The 25,687-nt window shown below is 37.2% G+C and overlaps 2 protein-coding genes across 6 annotated transcripts in view; both read right to left on the bottom strand.

Annotated features, from left to right (window-relative positions):
- Positions 1–1,123: 1,123 nt before the first annotated feature.
- sinhcaf (SIN3-HDAC complex associated factor) lies at positions 1,124–8,061 on the bottom strand. The gene is made up of 6 exons (XM_052554551.1): positions 7,897–8,061; positions 5,415–5,542; positions 5,090–5,189; positions 4,329–4,452; positions 4,071–4,221; positions 1,124–3,983 (listed from the first exon to the last, which is right to left on the bottom strand). The coding sequence occupies exons 2-6, from the start codon at positions 5,540–5,542 to the stop codon at positions 3,734–3,736; spliced, it is 753 nt and encodes a 250-aa protein (XP_052410511.1). The 5' UTR covers positions 7,897–8,061; the 3' UTR covers positions 1,124–3,733.
- A 2,241-nt stretch (positions 8,062–10,302) lies between these two features.
- Positions 10,303–25,687, bottom strand: part of dennd5b (DENN/MADD domain containing 5B) — a 36,095-nt gene continuing 20,710 nt past the window's right edge. For 2 of the 5 annotated variants that reach the window (XM_052554546.1, XM_052554548.1), the window contains 18 exons: positions 23,296–23,871; positions 22,907–23,138; positions 21,174–21,324; positions 19,863–19,953; positions 18,177–18,308; positions 16,890–17,042; positions 16,720–16,798; positions 15,984–16,065; positions 15,670–15,798; positions 15,367–15,488; positions 14,991–15,136; positions 14,097–14,138; positions 13,548–13,666; positions 13,281–13,468; positions 12,857–12,939; positions 12,644–12,770; positions 12,249–12,423; positions 10,303–12,157 (listed from right to left, as the gene is read on the bottom strand). In XM_052554546.1, the coding sequence (XP_052410506.1) occupies positions 11,974–12,157; positions 12,249–12,423; positions 12,644–12,770; positions 12,857–12,939; positions 13,281–13,468; positions 13,548–13,666; positions 14,097–14,138; positions 14,991–15,136; positions 15,367–15,488; positions 15,670–15,798; positions 15,984–16,065; positions 16,720–16,798; positions 16,890–17,042; positions 18,177–18,308; positions 19,863–19,953; positions 21,174–21,324; positions 22,907–23,138; positions 23,296–23,871 (2,811 nt within the window). In that variant the 3' untranslated portion in view covers positions 10,303–11,973. Of the gene's footprint in view, positions 12,158–12,248; positions 12,424–12,643; positions 12,771–12,856; positions 12,940–13,280; positions 13,469–13,547; positions 13,667–14,096; positions 14,139–14,990; positions 15,137–15,366; positions 15,489–15,669; positions 15,799–15,983; positions 16,066–16,719; positions 16,799–16,889; positions 17,043–18,176; positions 18,309–18,646; positions 18,755–19,862; positions 19,954–21,173; positions 21,325–22,906; positions 23,139–23,295; positions 23,872–25,687 lie in introns of all 5 variants that reach the window. The other 3 variants (XM_052554547.1, XM_052554549.1, XM_052554550.1) reach the window with 2 other exon arrangements.

Below are 25,687 nucleotides of genomic sequence, written 5' to 3'. Positions count from 1 at the left end.
TCTTACTCTTAAAAGCTATAACCACAAATAAGTAAATATTATAATATATTAAAAATGTTTTTATGAATGTTCATAAGATGATACAACATATTTTAAGTTTATATATATATATATATATATATATATATATATATATATATATATATATATCTATATAATGCAATATGCATGCATTATAATGCCTTAAGAAGTACCCTTATAATGTATTATAAATACAGGCTTTACAGACAGTGTTAGTCAATGTTTTTTCATTATTATTATTTTTGTGCTTTATAAATACATTTGTCATTGTCATTTGTAACTTTGGTAAACAGTACATCAAACATATCTAACTATATATATATATATATATACAGTATATTATTATTATTACTATTACTATTAGTATGTGTGATTTTTATATATTAAAACAAAAAAATATATAAAATAAAAAGAAAAATTTAAATGCTCCATGCATTGCAAAACTTGAATCACTATGTATGTCTATTCTTTTTGAGAAATGATGCATCTACGTTTAAAACAAGAACAAATATCTGCCAATATAGTCCAAAAAATTTACATATTTCCCCTTTTGAAAGTCCACTGACAGATATTTGTTCTTGTTTTATTCATAAACATACTTAATTTTAATGTCTTATAATAAAATCTTTTAAAGTCGTATACCTTGATAAAACCTTTAGTAAACCTGTTATTATTAAATGTGGAATATTTTTATAAAGATGTTTAGTTCAGAAATAAAAAATCAATAGAAACAGCATTTGTTTGAAACAGCAATGTTTTGTAACATAAAACTATATACTGTTGAATTTAATATGTCCCTGCTAAATGAAAATATTACTTTTCACTGTAGCCTGTCATCAGTTCATTGATTCCCTGGGAACCAAACCCATATTTTGGTGCAGCAATACCAGCCACCGTCTATCTCTACTTTCTAGCTCATTTGATTTTATTTGCTTGCATGACGTAACTATGTATAATATGTTCCTGTAGCTCAAACAGTTTCATGTCTCTAGCAATGCCAAGGTCACAGGTTAAATTCCCAGGGCATAATAGTAAAATATTAATCTGAATGTAATGCAAATAGCTGCCAATTGCATGTTTAAACCAAAGCACATAACAAGTGTAACCATCACAAGTTACATTTATTGAGGAACAAGTAAAAGTACAATATGTAAAAAAATACAAAACCTGCTTCATATATCTCTAGTATTGGGAATACAAAGTGCATAGCTACCATACATGCCTGTAGCACTACAACTTTATCTAAGGAAAGGTCTGTGGGCATTAGAAACCCTCGAACAAAAGTATACAAATAATCAAACAGTTGTACTTAGCATACACCAAAAAAGTGTGTTTTTACAGCTGTCTAGTCCTGAAGAGCTCCTTAACGTTTAGTGAGTCTCTGCCGACAATCTGTGAGGTGGAAAAGCATTTTCAGTCCATATTGCAGTGTTGTTAGGACAGGTCAGGCCTATGACAAAGTCGGATGAGACTTAAAAGACCACAAGACAAATAAATATGAAATAAATAAGACAAAAGAGTTTTCATAATAACCACTGTTCAGTCTTAAACATCATATATTTACAAATAACGCTGTCATAGAGATGACACGACAGGATGCTTCCCCTGAACGGATGTTACCACAAATACAGTCATTGTTCATCATGTCATGAGGCGATATGGCATATTCACACTAAAGCTGCAAGCTGCCACCAACAGAATACCCATTTCAAAACAGAGCACATAATACGTAAAATGCCAGGGAAGAGAATTAAAATTAACGTGCAATGGAGTGTTTTGTGTGAAACAAATGAGCTCTCTAGCGTCACCCCCTGAAATTAAACAGAAGTATGTGTGCATCAATGTAATCTGTAGGTTATCATAAACAATAAAATAATGAAGAAACAGACAGGACAGACATATAGGAACAAAAGGGAAACATTGGGATATATAGTATAAATACTCCTGATATATGAAAGCTTATTACAGACGAAAATTTATAATGAAAATGTCCAAGCTGGCATTGGTTTATCCTTTCAGCATTTTCCCTGGAGAAAAAAAACGCCAAAAGAAAAAAACATATCAAACCAAAACGATCAGACCATGTGCTTAATTCTTTCATGACACAAAAAAGTAGTATCTGTCTATCTATTAACATGAATATAAGATTGCTGAATAAATAGCAAAAATCTTGGACTTTTTGGCTTAGAATGAGACAAAATTGAAAATATCCAATTAAAATAAAAAATTAAAAAATAGCAGAATACAATGAAATCCCTGTAATAATTAAATGATGACATCTTAAGGTGTCATGTTGTAGTCAAAGTCTGATTTTTTGTTTTCCTTGCATTTATCTACAAAAATATATTGGGACTGCCTCAAAACGCACCCAAATTATTCTTAAATTATGCTGCAACATGGTTGCCAAACGAAATACAAAGAAATACAAATCTTCTTAAAAGACCATGCAAAATTCATGCAGATTTCATCTAGACAAGTTTCCTTAGCGTTCATGCTCTTTTCCAAAAACCGTAAGTCAAATATAACCTTTTGGATATTTACATTAGTACACTGAATAAAAAAAGTGTTGATAGCCAGGCATTATTTTTTAAATGCTTTCTGGGGAAACATCTGCATTAAAACACTATGAGTCGAGTTGAGTTTGTTGCCTATAAGAGGCTGAATACAGACAAATCAGTGACAGTTCGCCTTAAAATGAAAAATCTGTCATTTTACTTTTACATTTCTTACATTAAAAACAAAAAAGTTTTTGTCAAGAACATCCTGCATCTTTTCTGTATAGTAAAATGAAAGGGAACTGATGCACTCAAGTTCCAAAAAGCTCCATAAAAATTTCTTAAAAGTAGTCCATATGACATAAACTTTGGTTCATCGCCATCATATGGCTATAAAAAACTTGGAACATAGCACACACCTCAATTTAAAGATACTCTTAGGGTGCTTTTGTCATTTTGGACCTCGCTAGTTGCTAGATGCTCTTCAAAAACTCACTTTTTGTGATCCACAAAAATAAGAAAAAAAAAGAACTGAAAGATGTTCAGTACAATATGAGGGTTGAATGACAGAATAATGACATTAAGACTTTTTTTTTTTTTTTTAAATAGGTGACCTGTCCCTTTAAAAACAAACCAAGAGGAAAAATCAGAGCAGACCTTAAGAATAAATACAAAGACAGAAAAAATAAATATATAAAAGGCAAAAGATATTTGCTAAATAATTGCTATATCCCAGCAAAAAGGTGGAACGTTGTCTTCACTGAGCTAGAATTTAGCAGATGCTGCTTGCTGTATACTAAATACTGTACACTAAGTGCAGAAAGAGGAAGTGCACAATGGTGCTCAAAGGGCACAAAAGGATTGTGGTCACTGTTCAAGGCTATTTCCTACATTTCTATACATGATGTATGTAGATCCAGCATTCTGTGTTTGAGCGGCATAGCAGAAAGGGAAACTCATTTTCTCTGGTCTACAAAAAAAAATCCTCTTAGGAAATGGACTAGCGTGGTACCAGGCTCTGGAATAGTGCGATACATGAAAGTAGATTTTACTGCGAAGGAGATAAAAGAGACAGATTCTCAACAAGGAAGAAAGAAATAGGAAAAGATGAACAAGGATCCAGCTGCTCTTGAATCGAAGGCAATCTGAGAGAGCGTCTTTGAGAGTGTCTGAGGGGCTTCCTATGAATGCCGAGTCAGTACCCTGGGAATGTGGCATCACCAATCCTCTTCCACTTCCGGCTCCACTTTCATTTGGAGAGAGGAGTGCGGTTGAAGAATTTCTTGACTGCTCTGCACCTCCTCCTTCTCAAGTTCACCATCTTCTTCTTCCTCCTCCTCCTCCTCTTCTTCTTCTTCCTCCTGCTCTTGCTCCTGTTTTTTCTGACAGCAGGGCTTGAAGAGATGAGGGTCGATCAAAACCTCCCCAAAGCGACCTTTGTAGATGATGCCACAACATACCCGCTGCCTAGAGAGATTTGTACATGAAGTGTTCATTATCATGTCAAATATAAGGTCAAGCTCATAAATCAGGCTGATTGTCCGAAATAAATACCTTTTCCAGTATGTCAGGTCCAAGAAGGAAAAGACTGGTGAGCGGGCTGAGCCAGGAGTCAACTCCGAGTCAGAGCCTTCATCTGATTGGTTACTGTAGCTGGGTGACTGGGCGGGGCTAGCACTGGAGGTGGTGCTGTGAGCATCTGAATCTGTTAATGACGACATTTTAGCAAATTATGGGAAAGATTATTGAATAAAGAATGTGTTAAATCATGTCATGTTGTTTTGTAATTGAAATATGTGATTTTGGGCTCACTGTGTCTCTTCAGTTCTTTCTGAATTCTGCTGAGCTGGTTCGGTCGGATCCGTCTGGACAGAGATTTGACTTTCTTGGACTTCACTGTAGTTTTCAGACTGGGTCCCCCTCGGGCATCAACCACCTGATAACAATTCAGAACAATAACAATCCTCAGTCTGTGATGAAAATCTATATATACACACACACACCACCCTCATTATATTATAGGTCAGATTTATAATTATTTTACAGATTTATTGTCATTAAAATTGTAATAGTTAGAAACAAACTAAAAAAGACTTCTAGCAATATATCTATTTATTATTATTATTTAGATTAACTACAATCGGTAGTAATACAGTGGGCCCAAAAACGATTACATTATTTTTCATATCATATGAACTGAGTTAGCTGTCATTTGTAATCATTAGAATCTTACTAAATTGAAAGTAGTGACCACTATCATGTAATGCGAGGTAGCCCATTATTATTAATACTATTGCATCTGTTAAAATAAACATTTGTGCATGTATGAAATTGTTGAAACGTGTGTTATTCTGAGGATGTGGGCTTCCCCAGCTGAATCTCAGTTCCTCCAAAGGTTTCCTCCTCATCTACTTTAACATCTTATGGAGTTGTCACTGCAGCTGCCGTTCATTTCTTTGGAACAATGTGTATAGAGAACTGAACTGAAAAGACTTCAGTGTGATAAATAAGAGGCTGTGATAGTATGCGTGTGTGCAGCCTGGTTGGAGCTTGGAGAATTTAATGGAGCTTACATGATTCCAGTTCTTCTTGGAGCCCACAGGAAGCTTCTTCCAGCGTTTCACCAGCAGAACACAAGCATTGCAGATTTCACCAGAGCGAGTTTCACCTAACCTGTAGAAGTATCCCATTGTAATAAGATAATGCATGTGGAAACCATTGAAGTTCTCACATTACAAACAAACAACATTTCCTCCACATTAATCTAAAAGAAAAGGTCTGAACGCTTGACTAGAGATACATTATACAAATCATATGCTCACTGTAATTAAACCAGGCAGATGTTGATATCATGTCTTTACAGAGGAACCACAAGCACATAATAGATACCAAACTCACCCAAAGCAGCTCTGAAAGTCTCTCTCATAGCGTTTGCTGTCAGTGAAACGAGAGCTGGAGGACTTTGCCCTGCAGATGCAGCATCCATCAAGGCTGCGGTACATCTTCGGCTTATGAAAGCCAAACATCTGTAACACACAGAGAAGTAAAACAACTTGCTATTTGGTACTTCTGCTGATGCAATGATTTTACAAGCTTTTAAACACTTTTTTTAAGTACTACAGCACCATAGTTACATACACATAAGTTATTTTTATTATCAATGCTGAAAACCATTTCGCCGTGATTTTTCTGTACATTTATAAATGTTACTTTTGATCAATTTTATGTGTCCTTGTTGAATAAATGTAAATAAATTCTTACCCCAGAATTTTGAATGGTAACGTATCACCGTTTCCACCAAAATATTAAGCAGCAAATATTAAGCTGTTTCCAGTAATGAGAATCATAAGAAATGTTTCTTTAAGAAACAAATCAGTATACCAGTCTGATTTCTGAAGGGTGACACTGAAGCAATGGCTACTGAAAATTCAGCTTTGCCATCACAGGAATAAATTACATTTTAAAATATACTAAAATTTAAAACGGTTCTTTTAAATTGTAATAATATTTATTACAATTTATATATATATATATATAAATATTATAATATTTATTAATATTTATATATATATATATATAGTAATAAAATGTTAATAAATGTATTACATATATGACTATTAATAGATTATATTAGAGAGAGAGAGAGAGAGAGAGAGAGAGAGAGAGAGAGAGATTAAATATGGGTTATCAGTCATCATCGTGTCAGTGAGATAAAAGCTTAATGCACATAGTGTTCGGTGTTATATAACCTCGGTGCTGATAGAGCCAGACGCCGGTGGCCTCGCGCATCCACACCTATGATCCACACTGATCGGTGACAGCAGCGGAATCAGATGTCTGTCTGAACCCTTTGCATTTTCAATTTTAATAAAATATATGTAAATTAATATTTAATTATATTCCTAAAACTGTGCACTGTACATTGCAAGTGCGCGAGTTGAAGTGGCGCTTGACGCAATTCAAACATGGCAACGCTTTTGAGAGGAGAGGAGAGGAGAGGAGAGGAGGGGCAGAAAATGGGGGCAAGAAAGTAATGCGATGCAGTTACGGAAACCGCGAACTAAAGTGCCATTAACACGTTTAAATGTGTCATCTAAAGTTCATCCAGGTAACATAATACGGACACTATCAATGTTTCGCGGCGTTACACATACTCTCGTCCGGGCACTGCAGAGAAATGATGCGTGTCCGCCGTATTCACCGCCCACTCTCTCGCTCGGTAGCATGGCGCGCCACTCGGCATCTTTAAACAGACACATTCAGCATGTTTCCCCCGCAGTTTCACTGAAAACGACTCCTGCTCGGTGCGAGCAACTCATTAACCCGCTTTCTTGGACGCCAGTGGTGCTCGGCAAAGAAAGACGGGTGCGTTTAATCGAACAGCTCGTCCGCTGCTCTTTGTTTTCCGCGCGACTCTGCGTCAGTGACTCGTGCGACTCCATGCTCTGCGCTCGAGACTGTAAACACATGGTGTCCATGCAACAACTTCGCTCCAGAGCACCGGGCCTAACATAACACGTATTTGCGTGTTTATTTTCTTAACGGGACACATATAAGAACACAATTTTAAACAGTCCAGCAGGATACTAAAATAAAATCTCGATTAGCTCCACGTTTAAATGCGTCAGTGACACCGCCTCCGTCGCGCACGAAACGAATCTTTAACAGTAGCACAGCTTCAGTCGTCACATAAACGTTGAACTTCTCGAGTTACCGAAGCAGAAGTTTTGGAAACGGTTTATGAGCTTGTGAAAATGCGGGTTTGTTTTGGGTTTTGAAGCACACCCACCAACAGCAAAGTAAAGACCACACACAGTTCAACATCTCCCAAGTTCTAAACGAGTAGAAACAGCAAAACTGGCTTTCAGTGCATGCGTATTACACACATATATAATAATGCATGTTCACTCGTATAGTTTTTGCATCTAGTTCTCGGTTTTCAAGCAGTACGCGAATGCAAATTGTTTATTTGAAAATGCAACATTGACGATTTCTGTCAAAACCCTGGTTTTACGTCTCTCCTGACAAGTTTAATAGAAATCGATTTCGGCTTCAAATGCAACCATTCTGTCATCAAACACTTAGCAGCGATCTTCAGCTAAAGGATGCGAGCGCCTGAAATGTGCTGGATGCGCTGTTTGGACTGCAGCTCCTCAAGTGTAACCTACACACTGAACTTATCCAACGCGTTTATACTCAAGAAAAATCTGAGACAATTCCAGCAAGCTTTCGAAGTGATCTTACTGCTACGTTTGTAATGAATGCGACAGCTTTCATCCGGACAGCGCACTGTCACACAACTTCTCAAGAAAGGCGAATCTAACATCTGCGCACACATAAACTGTTAAGTTACTTTTAAGAAAAATCAATTTTTTCTTACCTCGACTTGGAGCAGTTAAAGTGAAATCACACAGCGAAATCCAAGAGTTACAGGCGTTACTCATTTAACAATGCGCCACTCGTTACTGTCTCACTTTCCGTCTGAGTGTAGTAAGATGTTTACGCATGCGCCGAGCTCCATCCACCATTTTCTGAATTTCTTCAATCAACCTCATTTGCATACCCTGCTGACGTTGGACTGCGTCTGCATTCTATTGCCCATATAAGGAAAAGAAAATTACGCGGGAAACGGGGGCGGGTCCGGTTGCTAGGGCAGCAGCCAGTGCGCTGCGATCCCGGTGGGCGGAGTCACGCTGTACAACTACGAGGACAGCAGATGTGTGAACAAACGCAGCACATCCTTCTTCTCTCCTCGCGCCGTCAGCCATGAGCACGTGTCGCCAGCTCCGTCCTCGTACTTCATCGCGAAAATAGTTCGAGAGAGTTTTTTACGGTTGTGCAGAATAAATTAAATAGGCTGAAAGAGCTAAACGGAATGAGACCTTATTGGGACAAAAACGTTTGTCTCAAACAATCATATTTACAGGGAAAACTGGGAAGTTTACATTTAGTTTATAGATTCGTGTTTGTCTTTTTCCTCAAACTTTCCTGAAACATTTCTAATATTTGTTTGCTACAAATTAGTTGAGAAAATTAGGCTACACGTGTACTTAAACTGTCAATTATGGGCAAATGAGCTGTTAGTGCTTTTGCTTTAGCACTATTGGATCATAATGGGATAGGCGTATAGAAAACATGGACATTTTAAAATTTGTGCACGCATTAAGTGTTAACTTTTATTTTAACTTCACATTTAGTCAAATCTTTTTGTCTGAAATCACTACCCCTAGTTTCATTTTGTACATAGGCTTCTGTTTGTTATAGTTACATATTTATTATTTAAAATAAAATAGTAACACTAGCCTATAGGTATAACAGTGAATTACATGCACAGTAAACTGTTATTTGACATTCATTTGTAATCACAAATCAAAGTAGGACATGTATTTTTAGTCTCTTACCTTATTGTTCTGTGAAAGCTTTAGATTTTTATACAAGTTAAAAGCTTCTACTGTGATTTTAGGAGCTCGGTGCTTATACACTCAAGTAAAAAAGGTACAAAATCTGTAGTACATTTTCAAAATATAATATATTTGCAGTTTAGATACTAATAAGTAGACTGTAAAATGTAGCCTACTTTTAAGGATTATAAGGTACTAATATGCACCCTTTACAGGTGATGGTCATATAATTAGAATATCATCAAAAATGATTTGACTAATTCCATTCAAAAAGTGAAACTTGTATATTATATTCATTCATTACACACAGACTGATATATTTCAAAAGTTTATTTCTTTTATTTTTAATGCTTATAACTGACAAATAAGGAAAATCCCAAATTCAGTATCTCAGAAAATTAAAATATAACATAAGACCAATAAAAATAAAGGATTTTTAGAAATCTTGGCCAACTGAAAAGTATGCGCATGTACAGCACTCAAATACTTAGTTGGGGCTCCTTTTGCCTGAATTAATGCAGCAATGCGGCGTGGCATGGACTCGGTCAGTGTGTATCACTGCTCAGGTGTTATGAGAGCCCAGGTTGCTCTGATAGTGGCCTTCAGCTCTCCTGCATTCTTGAGTCTGGCACATCGCATCTTCCTTTTCACGATACCCCTTAGATTTTCTATGGGGTTAATGTCAGGCGAGTTTGCTGGCCAATTAAGGACAGGGATACCATGGTCCTTAAACCAGGTACTGGTAGCTCTGTCACTGTGTACAGGTGCCAAGTCCTGTTGGAAAATGAAATCTGCATCTCCATAAAGTTGGTCAGCAGCAGGAAGCATGAATTTGGGATTTTCTTTAGTTGTCAGTTATGATCATCAAAATTAAAAGAAATAAACATTTGATATATATAATAGTCTGTGTGTAATTAATGAATATAATATACAAGTTTCACTTTTTTAATGGAATTAGTGAAATAAATCAACTTTTTGATGATATTCTAATTAAATGACCAGCACCTGTAAAGGTAAACAATGTACAAAATTGTACTTTTAAAAAAGGTACTGCTCCGGTGACAGGTTTTGTACCTTTTTATGAATTAATGACTATTCTAATTTGTAACTGATTAAACTTTCATGTTGCAACACTTCCCAGTCTCCCCTACCACGAAATCTCAGGTTAGTACTATAAAAACACTTATGGGACTTATTGCTTCACCGATACCATCATGTCCCTAAACTAAAAATAATGTTCCTTGAAGAATGACTCTTCAAAGAGGAATGTTCTCTAGGATCTGAGCGCTGTCCTGGAATAGCATGCATGCCTGCCGTGTGTTGAAATAATGTCCCATCTGCACACACCGTCCACAAGATGACAAGAAGTTCAGAAGACACAAATATGGACGAACAGAGCAATTTTAATGAGTTTCTTCACAAATATAAACATGATGGAGGAACCCACTCATTTTTAGACGGGGAGCTTTTTATAATATGATCGATGTTTAGAAGCTTTCACACGTGGAAAAACAGATGGAATGAGGCAAGATCTAGAAGAGGACCAAATTCATTTACAGCAACAGTACTAAAACATGGCATGCATCAGCACCGCAAACAAAGGGACAGATCCTGTGGCTTCCTCATCCCTACAGCGAGAGGACTCTCTGAGTTGTTAGCTATGTTTTTTGGGGCCTAAAATAAAGTATATTTTTTACACAAGATGGACGTTCCATATACTATAGAAAGCCTGAAAGTAGATTTACTAAAATAAATAAATGATAACAGTGTCAGCTTACTGCATAAATCACCCCAAGATTGCGTCAATCCAAAATCAACCAGTGTCACAAAAGCATCATTCGAAAATAAATGCATACAAATGATCGGAGTCATTATAAAAAAAGAAAAAGAAATAAAATACACAGGTTGACTTGCTACACAGCTCTAAGATGCGAAGAGCCTTAAAAACCCAAACTTAAGAAACATTAAGAGATCTAGAACTATAACATTTGTAATTTATATGTAATTATTACTTGATTTCGTCCAGCAGGGATTCCGGATTAAAACTGATGCATAACAGAACAAACATAAACGGCGATTAAAGGGCAATACTTATTCATTTCTAAGCAATGTGCAAGTTCTGCAGTAATCAAACATGGATTAACAAAGTAATTGCTGCATTTAGACCTTCAATTAGTGGTAAATACTAGGGTTTACACTTTATATTTAAAGCACCCCACAACTGTAATAATTCATATTTGAGAGATTTTAACGGTGACTAAGTTTAATAGCAAAAAAAAAAAAAAAAAAAACGATCTGAAATATGCTTGTTATTGCTTTACGATGATTTCCAGTGTTTCTTTCTTAAAAATAAAAAAACTCAAACATGATACTGAAGTATCCTTGAATGAGGTTAATACTCATTGGCAAAATAAACACATCTTCAAATGTTGAGCCTCACACACGCACATTACGATCACGCATATCTTACACATATCTTGTAACATACAACCATTCACATCTTGTTGGAATGTCCTTTTTCTCTGAAAATTCATTTGACAGGCTTTTGACCAGGATAATGCTCCAAATTGACATCTAAATGAACACAGATAGCATTGGTTTAAACAAACAGACGGTATAAACACTTCATGTCTGAATTCCTCAATTTAATAGTTTTGCCTGTCAAATGATGGTAATTGAGTGTGTAAACTGTCAATACTTTGCGGAAAAAAAACAGTGCTTTCTAAAGCTCTGCACATGATCTGAAGCAGAAACGCTAGCGGATCTGACTCGCAGACATGTGCGCGGAAATGACCACAGGTTTGAAAGCAAAATCCACAGGGATTTGTCTTCTTAAAAAAACATCCATCAACGCTTTCAATTAGAAAAAGCCCGACTCCAAATACTGCTACAAAACACACTTCTGAGTTCATTTCTTTGGGGGAGCAGTCGTTTCGATAAGTCGTCAGTCCTTCGCTGGTCAGCAAATGCACATGGCAGAGTATTGTAGAGCCGCTTTGGCCCTGAGTGTGGCAGCAGAGAGGGGGGCAGTCTGAGTTTGACCTCAGTATGTGGAGTTACAGCTCAACGCTTTTAGTTAGAGAGCTCTCCAGTGTGATGGGGAAGTCATGGAGCGTCTCCAGAACTGCGATGAGAGAGCTGACGGTGAGTTTGTCTCGCAGTAACGCGTTCTCCTCATACATGCGTGTGATGACGGGGCATTCGGCCAGTAGAGGAAGCCACTGCGGCAACAATCGATCTCTGTGAGAGTGGAATACACGTACAGTAAATACATTCTGTCTATTAAAAAACTAAATGAGTTTGCTTTATAGAAGCATGTGTGTGTCCTTACCTCGCTCCGAGACAAACTAGCAGCTGGAACTTGCCATCTTTGCCAATGTTGCGTGGCATACTGTTAATGGCGTTGACGTATCGACAGAAAGATTCACTATTCAGACCTAGAGGCTCTGGTTTTTCTTGAAGGTCTCCAATCTGATCAGCATTCTCCAGAAATGCTACTGTTCTCTCTGTACAACACACAGACATAGGAACTCCTTTATATTAGATTAGATTGAGTTTGTTTTATTTTTTGTTTTTCAGAAAAAAATAATAATAATTTCATAGAATGTAAGTTATAGGCTTTAAACCACAGATTTCATCACAAACATGATAAATTAACTAGGGCTGTTTGTGTTTTTCTTTTTCTCTACTGCTATCACAGGGAAACATTTAATAAGCTGAGCTTACCATAGAAGTCCCACACAAAAACATTTTTCTGAAAGATTCGAGCCGAGCGGAATCCATGATGGAAGAACTGCTCCAGTGCCCACACAAGACCACCTTCTCCACACAGCAGGACTGTAAGACTGCCCCTCTGAAAGCACACACAAACCTTGAGATTCAAAAACAAAGTTACAAGGACAACAAAAATGATAATAATCTTGCGTGGGCATATGATACCTCTTTTTCTGGTTTGTGGAAATGCTTTATAATATTGTTGACTGCTTCACCGATGGATTCCTGTATCTGTACAGTTGTTGGTTCTGTAGAAAATTTTACAGAAAAAAAAAAAGATTTTACACCTAAAGAAATAGATATTTCTTGACATTATTGAATGTGCATCCACAATAGAAGCAACATTCATACCCTGTAGTGTAATAAAAGCTGATTTATATACAAGGAGAGTACTATGTACTTCATTTCCGCAAATTCCATCATCAGATAATCAAAAAATGTCATTGTGGATGACTGCTACTAGAACATTTCTACAATGTTGTGCAATGCCAGATTTTAACCACTAGGTGTCAGTGTAAGTCCAAGATGACCGCCAGCACATCATCATCATCAAATGACTGAGCACCTTTGAAATTTTAGATGGACTTACTGTTTCCACGTCCTGTAAGCGATGTGATGCTAATTCGTCGGATCTGGGAAGGTGATCGCTGAAGGGGCGGAGTCTTAGACCCTCTTCCTCCGTCATCATCATTGCATGGAACTACAAATTCACCAATCAGAACTCGCTCAAGACTGCCATCATCCACGCCCTTCCCCAGCCACTTGCCACACGGGAACCTGGAAAGGACAAAGAGTAAATAACAAGACAACCATAAAAGGTGCAGGATGAATGGCAAGAGACTAAAGTAGGCCGTACTTGTACGTGTGGCCGGTGATCTCATTGCGGACCATGACACAATCCACCAGCCACTTGGCAAGCAAGCCAGAATTATCATGACCCAGCTGCACTGTCGTCAACTTCCCGAGGTTCTGACACTGTAAGATACACATACAGAATAGATAAAGGCAACCATGTCAGAGGCTGTCTGAGAATAACTGAACAACCCATGTGAGTGTTGAGCAGAGGAAGGACACCAAGATAGTGAACGTGTACAATGCACTATTATGGTCGGTTTAGACCATAGGAAACACACAGCTCTAAAAACAATCAGAATTTGACTAAACGCAAGTGTCCAAAATCACCACTCCATAAGAGTGAAAAACTAGCTTTAGTGAGTAAATACACAGTACATGTACAAAAGTCGGGCTGCTAAAAAAACAAACAAAAAAAAGAAATCACAAGATTTAAAGCTAAACAACCAAAAGGAGAAGAAGAGGAGCTCTCTCTATGTAGAGAAGTAGAAAAATGGAGAGATGGATGAATGGAAAGAGAGGGAGGAGTACAATGGAGGGATGTGCACCTAACCTTGAAGGCGATGGAGATGTGCGTGTGAGGCCTAAAGGCAGACTGCGAGAGGACACAGCATGAGTTAGAACATGATGGGTGATTGACAGCAAGACAAATGACAGTGATTGGTTTTATGAGGTGGGATGGAAGAATAATATCTCCTTCCTCAAAGTTATAGATTCGTGGAAGTGCATAAATAAAGAGGATTTGATCACTAATGCATGAATCACCATTTCAGGGGGAAAAATCATAATCTGCACATCAAGAGAATCATTTCAATAGAGAATGCAAAATATTTATAAGGGGCCAAAGCAAAGTAAAATTCACAACAGTTGTGTGAATCTAAATTTTTCACACTCAAAAAACAAAAGAAGAGAGAAATAAATTATATTTTACATTTTTAGAATATTCTGCAAAAATTTAATTTAAATATTTTTTATAATAAAGTTAATAATTTTATAAAATATGTACAGAGATTATGGTTATATTCCTCAATTCTTATGGTTTTACTGCAAAATTTAAACAGATTATTTAAATTGTAAACAATTTGTACTTTATAATGCCAATTGAAATAAAAGTCACAATATAACAGTACGTTGTATTTATTCCATTAAGCACAAAAAATAAAAAAATTATGTTTGGATGAATTATATAAAAAAAAATAGTTAAAGTATTACTAAAATGGCTAAAAATTTCTCTTGGGTGAAATGTGACATTGTTATCATGATATTATATATGTTGTTCAGCTATATTTCCATAAATAGTTTCGATCTAACAGATGTTCAAAAGACCTGAAAGCAGACTCAATTCTGCGGATGGCAGGATGGAGGATTGTTTCAGTCCCACACTCAAAATAAACAAATGTATCGGTTTCAGGGCAGAACAGCTGGAGCCTGATGTCACAGCACTCACATCAAACTTCATTTCCAGAACGTTCTTGGTGATCTGCAGGATGCCGGAGTCGCCCAGCTCGCCGGACACACACAGCCAGGGGTTGGACGTGGTCATTGCGTTACTAAGCTTCTTGATGGGGATAATGACGGCCCTGTATGGAATCACTTAGGATGCAAAAAACAAATTGCAAATAAACACAGCATTCTACAAAAAGGCAGAAAAATTCATTCATGCTCCCTGCTGTTTGCCTGAGTTTTTGCGTCAAACATAATCACCAAATATTCAAGATTTGGAAGAACAAATGTAGAAAATGTAATATACATCAACTATGTAGATACAGTCCTGATTTGCATATCTGTACATCTGTGTGTGTCTCTCTTTCTGTGGGACGTACTTATGGTGGTGAAGACGCTGGTAAAGCAGAAGTAGTCCACGGTATTCAGGCTCAAGAGGTGAAAGAGAAACTGCTCTTTTTCCTCTTCGCAGCGCAAGAAGGCGTAACGCTTGTACAGCTTCCTGTGGGAACATCGCATACTTAATAACAGGTGCACTTACTTGAAACGGGTCAGCTTGCGTGTGCTTGTTTGCGTCACAGATTCTTGTGATGAGCATGTTTTTTGGTGTGTTTGTGGGAGTCTGAAAGCCTTCAGGTGTGTGTGTGAGTGTAGATGGGAGTGTGGATGTGTGTTGCACGTACTTGGTTAAGGCCTGGTTAGACAGCAGCTGTTTGAGAGACTGGGAAAGTAGTTTTTTCTCCAGAGAGAGTCGGATCCAAGCACGTGCTCGACCTACATCGGTTTTAATCTCTCCCATACTTTGGATGTGTCTGAGAAGTCGAAAAAGATGATCAAAAATCAAAAGCAATAATGCAACACACTGTAAATAGGTTGAAGAGGCTGAAAGCACTGCAATCTCTTTTTAAAAAACATTGTCAACTGAATTATGCAACCAAAACAATGTAATACGCACTGCGGTATGCAACATTTAACTGTCTTCAAGCAATAAACACACCTCATATCCTGTATGACTGATAGACGTAATGCAGGAAGACCAACACTGGACTCTGGCTTCCGTTTTTCCTGGCCATTAGACACTGCGGAGCAAGAAACAAACAGTTTTAGCACAATCGCTATTTTAAATCCCTTCTTGAGGCACTGTTAGCCTGTTAGCATGTAGCAGTGTTAGGCCTGAAACACAGTCATACTGTATATGAACACAAACTGTTCTAACTATGCAAACTGAATGCCAAATGCAATTTAAAATACACTTCAAGTGCGTTTTGAAATTACTATAGCAGTTGTGAACATGAAAAATTTGCTGTGTGTCCCTTTCAGTATTTCTGTGAGAAGCACTAAGCAATTTAAAAGTTAGCTAAACATGTTTACAACTGTATTAGGTATTGAAGTTCCCCAAAACAATGAAAAACGAGCTTTAGGTCTTAAAAAAAAGAAGGAATATTGTTTTTTGAGTACAAGTATATTTACACTTCAATATAATGTAGTAATGCTAAATGTTAGCATACCACTTGCAATCAGTATCAAGCACACAAAGCATGACACGTACTTAAATCCTCAAATCCTACTTTAATCACTTTTTTTTTAAGATTTAGACATGACAAATATAATCACCAACAAGGTTTTGCATTTTGTTTTTACATAATTTAGTTCAGAAACTAACACCCCTGAAAGTTGTTCTATAACTTGAGAAGAGTTGTTTCTCGTCTTATGAACTTGTATATATATTTTACCTGGAGACTCTGACAGCTGTTCGTTTTTCTCTTCTCTCGTCTGGTAGTGTAATAAATGAGACCACAGCGCAGACTTTCCCTATTAACCAGGATAACAGCACACAGTGATTCCCAGCATTAGCTTGTATGCGTTTTAATGTGAAAAGCATTTCCATGTGTTTGTGTCTCACCTGTTTGACCTGTAGACCGTGGCTCCATATTCTCTCCAGCAGGTCACACAGACTGGCTATGAGTGTGTTCTCCTCCAGGCCAGTGATGTTCACCTCTCCATGTCCCAGTTCAACAGCCTCTCTGCCCATTTTCTCCACCAACATACGCTTGGTCTGAACATCCATTGATAAACAACATTAAAAACAACATACCAGACAATTCAATCTTGATTGAGTCTAAGGTCTTTAATGCAGCAGACAAGTGGGTCAGACTAATAACTATGCTTCCCACACTTCTTACCCAATGCATTTTTATGACCTGTCCAGCGGTTCACAACTACTAGATAAGGATATTAAAATCATTACACAGAATTGTATTGTACTAACTGTTTAATGAATACATGCATGTGATTGTACTACTAAGTCTAAAGTTGTATCCAGTGAGACTCTCAACAGACTGATTGATGTTATGAACAGTGACTTGAATTAAATTCTACTCTACAAAAAAATTCATGTCTAGCAGATGAACTATTTTAAAGCACAGGAATAATTTAATATTAAATATAATTTCATATTAATAATGTCTGTGCGCTAAAATATTCTGCTGAGAGTCACCAGACAGACTTGCAACAGACAGATTGATTTCTAAGATTGACAAAGATGACAAATATTAATGTCTAGCCAATTAAATATTTTAGAGACAGAAATGTTTTCAAATGATTTTATTAATTTATTGTATTTATTTATTTTTTACTTTTTAGGGATTTTTTTATTATTATTTTATTTTTTATAATAAATACATAAATAAATAAATCATAATTTTCCACTCAATTGAATCAAGCAACTCTTAAAAAGAGTTGCATTACTAAAATTCTTGTCAATATGATAAGCCAAATATTTTTGTCCAAATAACCAAAATAAATGGCCAATATTATGATTATATGGAATTTTGTCCTTTTTAAAAAAAAAATTAATTTAAGTATTACAATATTATAACAAATCAAAAATGGATATTCATTTAAAGATCTGCTAAAAAATTAATTAAAGAATTTAATAATGATAAACAGCATTTTTAAAGAATCATTTTAAGTACATTTTAAGAGATCACAGCAAATGCATTTGAATATGAAAAAGGGAGAAAATAATCTCGATGTCAATAAGTAAATAAATAAATAAAAATCCAATATCGACTTAGAACCAACATTCTTAATTTCCAGGTATTCCATGGCAGTGGGAACCTTGTTAAAACACACACATTTGTGAACACACACAAATACATCCATCTGTGCATATTAAACTCATCCTGACCTTCATTTTGCATTCTTTCAGTAAACCCTCCACAAACTTCCAGTTGGTCTGAGCGATGACCGCAGGGGACAGGTCTGATAGTTTGGGTTGTCTCAGGTTCTTCCCCAGGCTACGGGCCTCCTGCATGTACTTCTACACAAAGAGATCAGGACACAGACATTTAAAAGAGCAAAGTCACTTCAAAAGGTTTAATCTACCTCACATTCTTTACAGAAAAACAAGATCTTATTGGGGGTTGATTATAAAGCAGAGGATTTTATTCTTTGTTGTGGGGTTTATGATTGCTGAGCGTCTGGGTCGGTAAGCGCTCACTACTCAAAGTCTGGTGTGTGGGAATATCCAGGGGCAGGATTGTGTGCAGCAGAGTTCAAAGGTCACTGTGTGTCTGAGGGGAGGAATCTGGGAGGGGTTTGTTGTGAGCATGTTAGGAATGTTTTAAGTCGGTCATATAATGGCAGGCCTCCACATACCAGACAGCAGGCCGAGAAGGACTTTTTAGGCGGTTTAATAGGTGGGGGTGGCGCCTTATCCCACTCCCAGAAAGCCATAGAGTTCTGCAGGAGCAAACACCCCTCCACCTGCCGTGAGGTGGTATGGCCCACACAGCACACAAACACACACAGAAACCATGAAGAAACAATAGAAAAGGAAAGAAAAAAGCAGCATGCACATGAATGCAAGAAAAGACAAGCAAGAAGACACTTGAAAAAGAAAACGCAAGCTCAGAAGTCAAAGAAAATAGAGACAAATGACGAAATGAGAACAGGCAAATTGACTAAAACCCCAAGAGACCTTTGCATTAAGCATGATTCACCAGGAGCCATTTACAAGTCAAATTTCATGTAAATCACTTACAGCCCTGAAGACCATTTATGTGATTCAGACATCAAGAATCTGTGATTTTTGGAGAATTACTGTTCCTTACATTAACTAGAAGTAATAGCTCACTGAAAAAATTGTGTAAAATTCTTGAAATTAGAAATAAATGTTTCTTGAAAACTTGAAGTGTTTTAATTCCTGTACAAATCATTCTTTCGAAAATCAATCAGCCAATCTGATATACAAAACTGGTCTGGATTATCAATTCAGAGATTTGGTTGTAATGGTAAATAACAACTTACAAAATATATGGGTTATCTATTTAAAAATTATGTATTCTAATTATATACATTTTTAAAAAAATTCTTTCATTTTCATATTTCATTGAATTTGAACTTGAACTGTTGCGTTCTTTTGTCAATGTCAGCTAACTAAAAAATAAATGAGTTTACTTAAAGCTTAATTTAAGCTCTAATCTAATATTTATATTTGAATTACTGAAAACAGTTTTTAATTGTACTAATTTTAGTTAACAATACCAACGGAAAAGAGCGACAGTTTTAGTTTTCAAAATAACTTCTTGTGTGTTCCATGGAAGAAAGTAAGTCTTACAGGTTTGGAACAACATGAAGGTGAATTAAACAGATATATCATTTTTTACTTTGTGATTCTGCCAACGATCAGCTTTATCTACCATCTGACAAATAAGACCCTTGGAAGGCACCAGTATAAAAGAGATGGAGGAAGTAAAAAGACTCAAGATGTAAGGAATTAGATAAGAAGTCTGTGCTAATCAAACGCTGCACACAGAACAAGATAAAGAGAAGGGAGGAGAGACGCTGAAGAGGAAGAGAGCTGCAGTCGTGCCTCTTTGAGGTCGTTGTCCAGCACCAGATGGTCGTTGTGCTGTCTGTGACGGTCCACTCTGCGCTGGGTCGAGCATGTGCGGTTAGACCACCTGATCAAAGAGAGATTCCATTAGTGAAGTGTGATTAAAGGGGGGGTGAAATGCTATTTCATGCATACTGAGTTTTTTACACTGTTAAAGAGTTGGATTCCCATGCTAAACATGGACAAAGTTTCAAAATTAAGTTGTACGTTTGAAGGAGTATTTTTGTTCCCAAGTGACGGTTTGTCACAAGTTTCGGAAAGTTTTTTTCGAGTATGGGTCTGTGTGACGTTAGATGGAGCGGTATTTCCTTATATGGGTCCTAAGGGCACGTCTGCCGGAAGAGCGCGCGCTCACGTATAGCAGAACGCTGAGAGCACAACAGACTTCACTGATCAGAGCAATTCACTGATCAGAGCAAGAGTGTTGCGAAAAGTCACAAAAGAAGTGTTTTTGGTTGCCAGGGCAAGACAACCCTGCACAGATTACCAAAAAAAACCAGCATTAAGGGACCAGTGGATGGAGTTTATTTTTACAGAGCATCAACGGAGTTGTGCAAGTGTTTTTGTTTGTTCCCTGCATTTCGAAGATGCTTGTTTTACAAACAAGGCCCAGTTTGACGACAGATTTCCGTATAATTTATTTCTTAAGGATGATGCAATCCCAACGAAAAAGGGTCACGATCGTGTGTTGGAACCGCAGGCGGTGAGTAAAACAGCTTCAAATATCTCTGCCTTCTTGTTAGTGCGTCCCCCTCCCATGCCGGAGACCCGGGTTCGAGCCCCGCTCGGAGCGAGTCGTTGCTGCTGCTGCTCTCGTTCAGTTTCAGCCTCGGGATCTGATTCTGGATCATAAATAAACGGCTGAATCTGACTGTAAGCCATGGTTTGTTTTGGATGTTGGTTTTTCCCTCACGGTAATGTCACAGCTTCCAAACGCTCTCAACGCAAAAGCCTATTCGCGCTCGTGATTCTTTAGCTCCGCCCCCACACGGCACGCCTCCAGCCGGTCGTGTTTTTCCAGGAAAAATCGGTACAGACTATCTTTCTCTTATGAATATAATACAACTAAAGACTTTTTGGAGTTATGAAGGATGCAGTACTACTCTATTGTTACTCAAGATTAACAGGATATTGAGTGAAAACGAGCATTTCACCCCCCCTTTAAAAACAGATGGATTGCGGCATCTGTTGTAGTTTAAAACAGAGCTTTAGAACTAATATTGACACTGAAGTGTTACATGCCCCACACTGAACAGTCAATCTCTTCTAATAGTGTTGAGGACTCACTTGTTGTTGGTGGGCCCTGAGGCGAGCACATCAGCCTGTAGTTTGGGGAAGAAGCCCTGCTGGTATTTTCCTTGACCAATCTTCATATCCAGCAGGTGAGGATGGATGGCTGTGTGGTCCATCTTTCTCAGCCGCTGCTCTATGGCCTGGGCTGGAGACGAGAAACACAGCTCGAGTGAGAGGGGTTTGTGTTGAGTCTTAGAAGTGTTGAAGCTACAAAACACTTCAGAATATTCACTGATAATAATAATAAGCTTGAGGCTAGACTTCCACAACGGCCAAATAAAAGTGGCTTGTTTTTCAAAATAATATTAAGATTCAATAATTCCAAATAGAAAATAATATCAATAGAAAAATAAGAATAATAAACCAAGTATAATAAATAACTTATAAATAATAAATATTATTATATTATTATAATGTACTTATATAATAATAATAAAAGCATAAACTAAGTATTATTCTATTAAGAATAAGAAAATATTATTTATTATTGTTGTGCTCATTTAATTATTTTTTTTTATAAATTAATATAACAGTTTTGTACGACAGCTTCAATAATGAAACATTACCATGCAATTTAACAATCAACTCTATGACTTCCAGATTGCATATTGTTTTTGAAAATGTTGGGCATCTTTTAAAGGGCATATGTGGGCAGTTTGCCAGATTTTTTAAGTCAGAACAGCAGCATCCATCTGCTGTTACAAGAGGTTATTAACCTAACAATGGTACTAAGGGCTGAGCGAGCAGAACCACGCTCAACAATATTCAGTGCACATACACACACAGGCTTCCCAAGATGACACAATACAGCCACGCCAGGCACCCCTTCTTTTCTTTTCAGCATCTGGCAGCCTTTCAAAAGCGCTCCATTCATATGACTCATTTGAGGACACACTCTTCACTTCTTTTATTCTGCGCTCCTCATTTTTCAAACACTTCTGCTGTCTCTCTTTCTCCCCCCGTCTCCTCGGCCCATCAGCCGCCCTCTTGAACTGTCACTCTCTATAATCATTTGGGCACATATGCAGCAGCTTTTTTTTTCTACAGGCTTCATTAAAATGGAAATACACAATTTGCAGTGACAGATAAATGACTAGGGAATCACCATCGGTTCAGAAAGAGAATGATGAAAGGTGCTCTGCCGAGGATGCGATTGCACAAAAATGCGAAGACATTTTCAATGCAGCAAAAAACAACGATTTTCAGAATCTGTTTCATCGCATTGCACTCCTTTTTACTTGCACACAACCGTACAAGTTTAGGGGTTTTATTTTTTAATTAATATTTTTATTTTATTTGATCAAGGATGCATTAAACTGACAACAAAAAAGTCACTTATAAAGATATTTATAAAGTTACAAAAAATGCTGGTCTTTTTTCTGTTTCCTATAAGTAATATTTCTATTGATAATAATTAATAATTATATTATTGGACCCTAAATCAACATATTATAATGATTTCTGAAGGATGAAGCATGTCACACAGAAAAATAACTGCATCATAGAAATAAATTAGATTTTAAAATAATTACAAATATCTATTTTTTTTTTTTTTTACAAAGAATCACTGGTTGAGTCAGAGATCAACACGTCGAGCAATGTTTTGAAAATTATAGTAGTAGAAACCTGAAATGGTTTAAACAATTGACTTTGCACATTAAATCTTAATAAGACATCAAATACATTTTAATTTATTATTATGAGAGGTCGAGCTCAATGATTCTTACCTGACTCTTTGAGGAAGGTGCATTTCTGGTAAACAGATGAGCGCAAGCTGGGTGCGCGAACATTGTAGAGACGGGCCTTCTCAATGCGTCCGTCAAACACTCGAAGGAGGGGCTCCTTCTCCTCCCACTGAGAAATGATCTTGTTGTCGATGAAGGTGGCAAACATTTGCGTTTCGATGAAATGGGACAGGAAGGGCAAGTACGGTTCCGGCTGATCCGAAAGGAATGAGGCCTAAAGAGAAATCAAATGAAAGAACCTATATGGAGGTACCATCTGAAACTTTTGATGAAAACTCTGCTACAAGACCAAGACAAAAGGGCCGAACTAAACTACAAACAAAAACATTAAGAGCGTAGTTTTACTAATAAGTGTGTAGAATGTAAGTCACCTTGTCAAAGTTGTGCATTTGCTCTCTATTGGTCAGCCAGGACTCCAAATCTGGCGAGTTCTGGATCACAAACGACTCGTAGTCCGCGAACATTGTGGCAAAGCGTGCAGCGAACACCTCCCTCAGCTGCACGTTCAGTTTAGCGTTCCTCAGCTCCTCTTCCTCGACAGGAGACCTTCCTCCAACGCCCTCCTCCCCTACAGCTTTCTGCCCCGCTGCCAATGCCTCCAGACGCGCCACTTTCACCCCTGTCCTTTTGGCCAGAGCCTGCAGACGCTCCAGAGTCGGGTTGCCCTGAAGAAGCTCCAGCACGTCCAGCGCCTCTCCACCGAGGTTGCCGTTCTTTCGGTCATCCACCAACTCACTCAGGGATGTGCTCTTCAGTTCCTTCTCCAGTACGGAGGTCTGCGAACTCACAGCTGGTTCAGAGGAGGTGTTGCCCCCCTCAGGAGACAAACCAAAACTTAGCAATACCTCACTGAGTTCCTGGATGAATTCGGTCTTGTTGGGGAACTGAGGGAAGTCTTCAGGTAACTCGATGTAGTGGTTGTCGATTTCAACAAAACACAGGTTCGCCTGAGGAGAGAAAGAAGCCCAGCAAATGAACATTTACGTGGCTTCAAGCCACACATCGAAGTCTGCAATTGTAGGAGTTCAAGTTTTGCTATGCAATACTTTTATTATTTGTTATTAAGATGTCACCAGGCTGATTTTTCTGCAATTACACTTCAGCCTGAAGTATAATGCAACATTAGACAATAATGCTGTGACAAAGGAAATTTGTCTGTGTGTGTGTGTGTGTGTGTATCAATGGATCAATGACAAATGAGTGTTTTTAAATGCTTTGAAGTAAAACAATTTAAAATGTACTTTATTATATATACAGTCAAACCAATAATTATTCTTAGTACATATAACTATGTACTTAAATTTAATTCAACCTAATTTATTTCCTACCTTTCTATCAAAGTTATCTGACATTATCAAGAGGAATTTGCTCTGACAATTATAAAATAAAATAAAATAAAATAAAATAAAATAAAATATAATATTTTAATTTATGAAATTCAATTTTTGAAATGTTTTATTTAGTATAATAATACATTAATTTTATACCAAAAGTTAATGGTTCTTGGTTAAAAAACTAAAAAATTAATCCAAAATAATTGCCTGGCAAACTTATCACTGCATGAACATGAAGATTACATTATAAGCCAACTTCATTGTGATGTGCCAAACAAAGAATTGTCCAAAACAAATGCATGCTGGGAAATTACAGCATTCAACGGAAATCATCAGCTGTACTGACCTAATAACATAAGCCAACATCTGGAATTAGGTTAAATCAATCCAGTGGATCATTAGAAATCTCACTGTGTGACACACTGATGTTCAGTCACATGCAGTGCCGCTCATGCAGTCAAAACGCCCTCAAGTGAGTGTGTGAGAGTGACCTTGTTGCTGTAAAAATAAATCACTCAAGCAGAACTATCCGTTCTGTCAGGCCACAATGCTGACAGCCTGTCACAAACCAGCATTCACTCCGGTATGTATGTGTTAGACCCAGCTAAATAAAAACACTACATTTTTTCCTATTAAAAATTCAAATAACTTTAGGTTCTGTCTTCATTTCATATGAGTGCACATAATTTGAAATGTGTGTCAGATTTCTTTATGTGGCCTTTTTTTAACATCTCTTTTCACACTGCGACATGAACATGAGTGTGTGCATATATGTTTACGCACATGTAGGTTTGTCTTGTGCTGTAAACATGCATCTAACACTCACTGCATACTAACAGTGTTCCTGATCAGAAGAATCCTGTTCTAAAATGGGTAAAAACAATGGACAAGAGCTGAAGCATAATAATTTAACTAAATGCCACTGTTAGCCATACTTTGAGTGCTGTTACACAAGGACATATCAGAAAACCTCAAGAGGTTTTAAAGCAAGGAAACGGTTGTGAGGAGAGCTGTATCCAGCCTCAAGAGATGCCTACGGAAATGGCATCCCAAAATACCCTGTAACAAGGTCAGCTTAAAAAAGATGGTGGATGAGGCAAAATCTAAATAACAATTGATAATCATTTTATTGCATTGATTATATTTCTCAATATATATGTGCTCTTCATTTTAATGATTTTTATTAGAGAATTATTTCTATTATTAGTTAACAAATCGACATAAGAGAAGTTTTTCAAAAATATTTCAGAATCCCACCGACCTCCAATCTTTTAAACATTAACTTACATAAGCAAAAAAAAAACACAAAAGTGATGCAGTAAAATGGAAACCAATGTTGTTTCCCCAAAATGAGCCATCTCCTCTCTTGTTCCCCTTCGATCTCGTTCTAGATGCTATAAGTCTTTTTTTCTGGGTCAGAGTGACTTCA

This window comes from Carassius gibelio, chromosome B4 (assembly GCF_023724105.1).
Source record: "Carassius gibelio isolate Cgi1373 ecotype wild population from Czech Republic chromosome B4, carGib1.2-hapl.c, whole genome shotgun sequence".
Taxonomy (NCBI): domain Eukaryota; kingdom Metazoa; phylum Chordata; class Actinopteri; order Cypriniformes; family Cyprinidae; genus Carassius; species Carassius gibelio.
The sequence above is the reverse complement of the archived record's forward strand: the minus strand, read 5'-3'. Positions and strand labels throughout refer to the sequence as shown.

Coding starts and splice junctions, on each gene's coding strand:
- sinhcaf (XM_052554551.1), bottom strand. CDS start 5,542: ATGTTTGGCTTTCATAAGCCGAAGATGTACCGCAGCCTTGATGGATGC. Junction 4,453..5,089: donor CCAAGAAGAACTGGAATCAT/GTAAGCTCCATT, acceptor AATTGTTATCAG/GTGGTTGATGCCCGAGGGGG. Junction 3,984..4,070: donor GACCTGACATACTGGAAAAG/GTATTTATTTCG, acceptor AAATCTCTCTAG/GCAGCGGGTATGTTGTGGCA.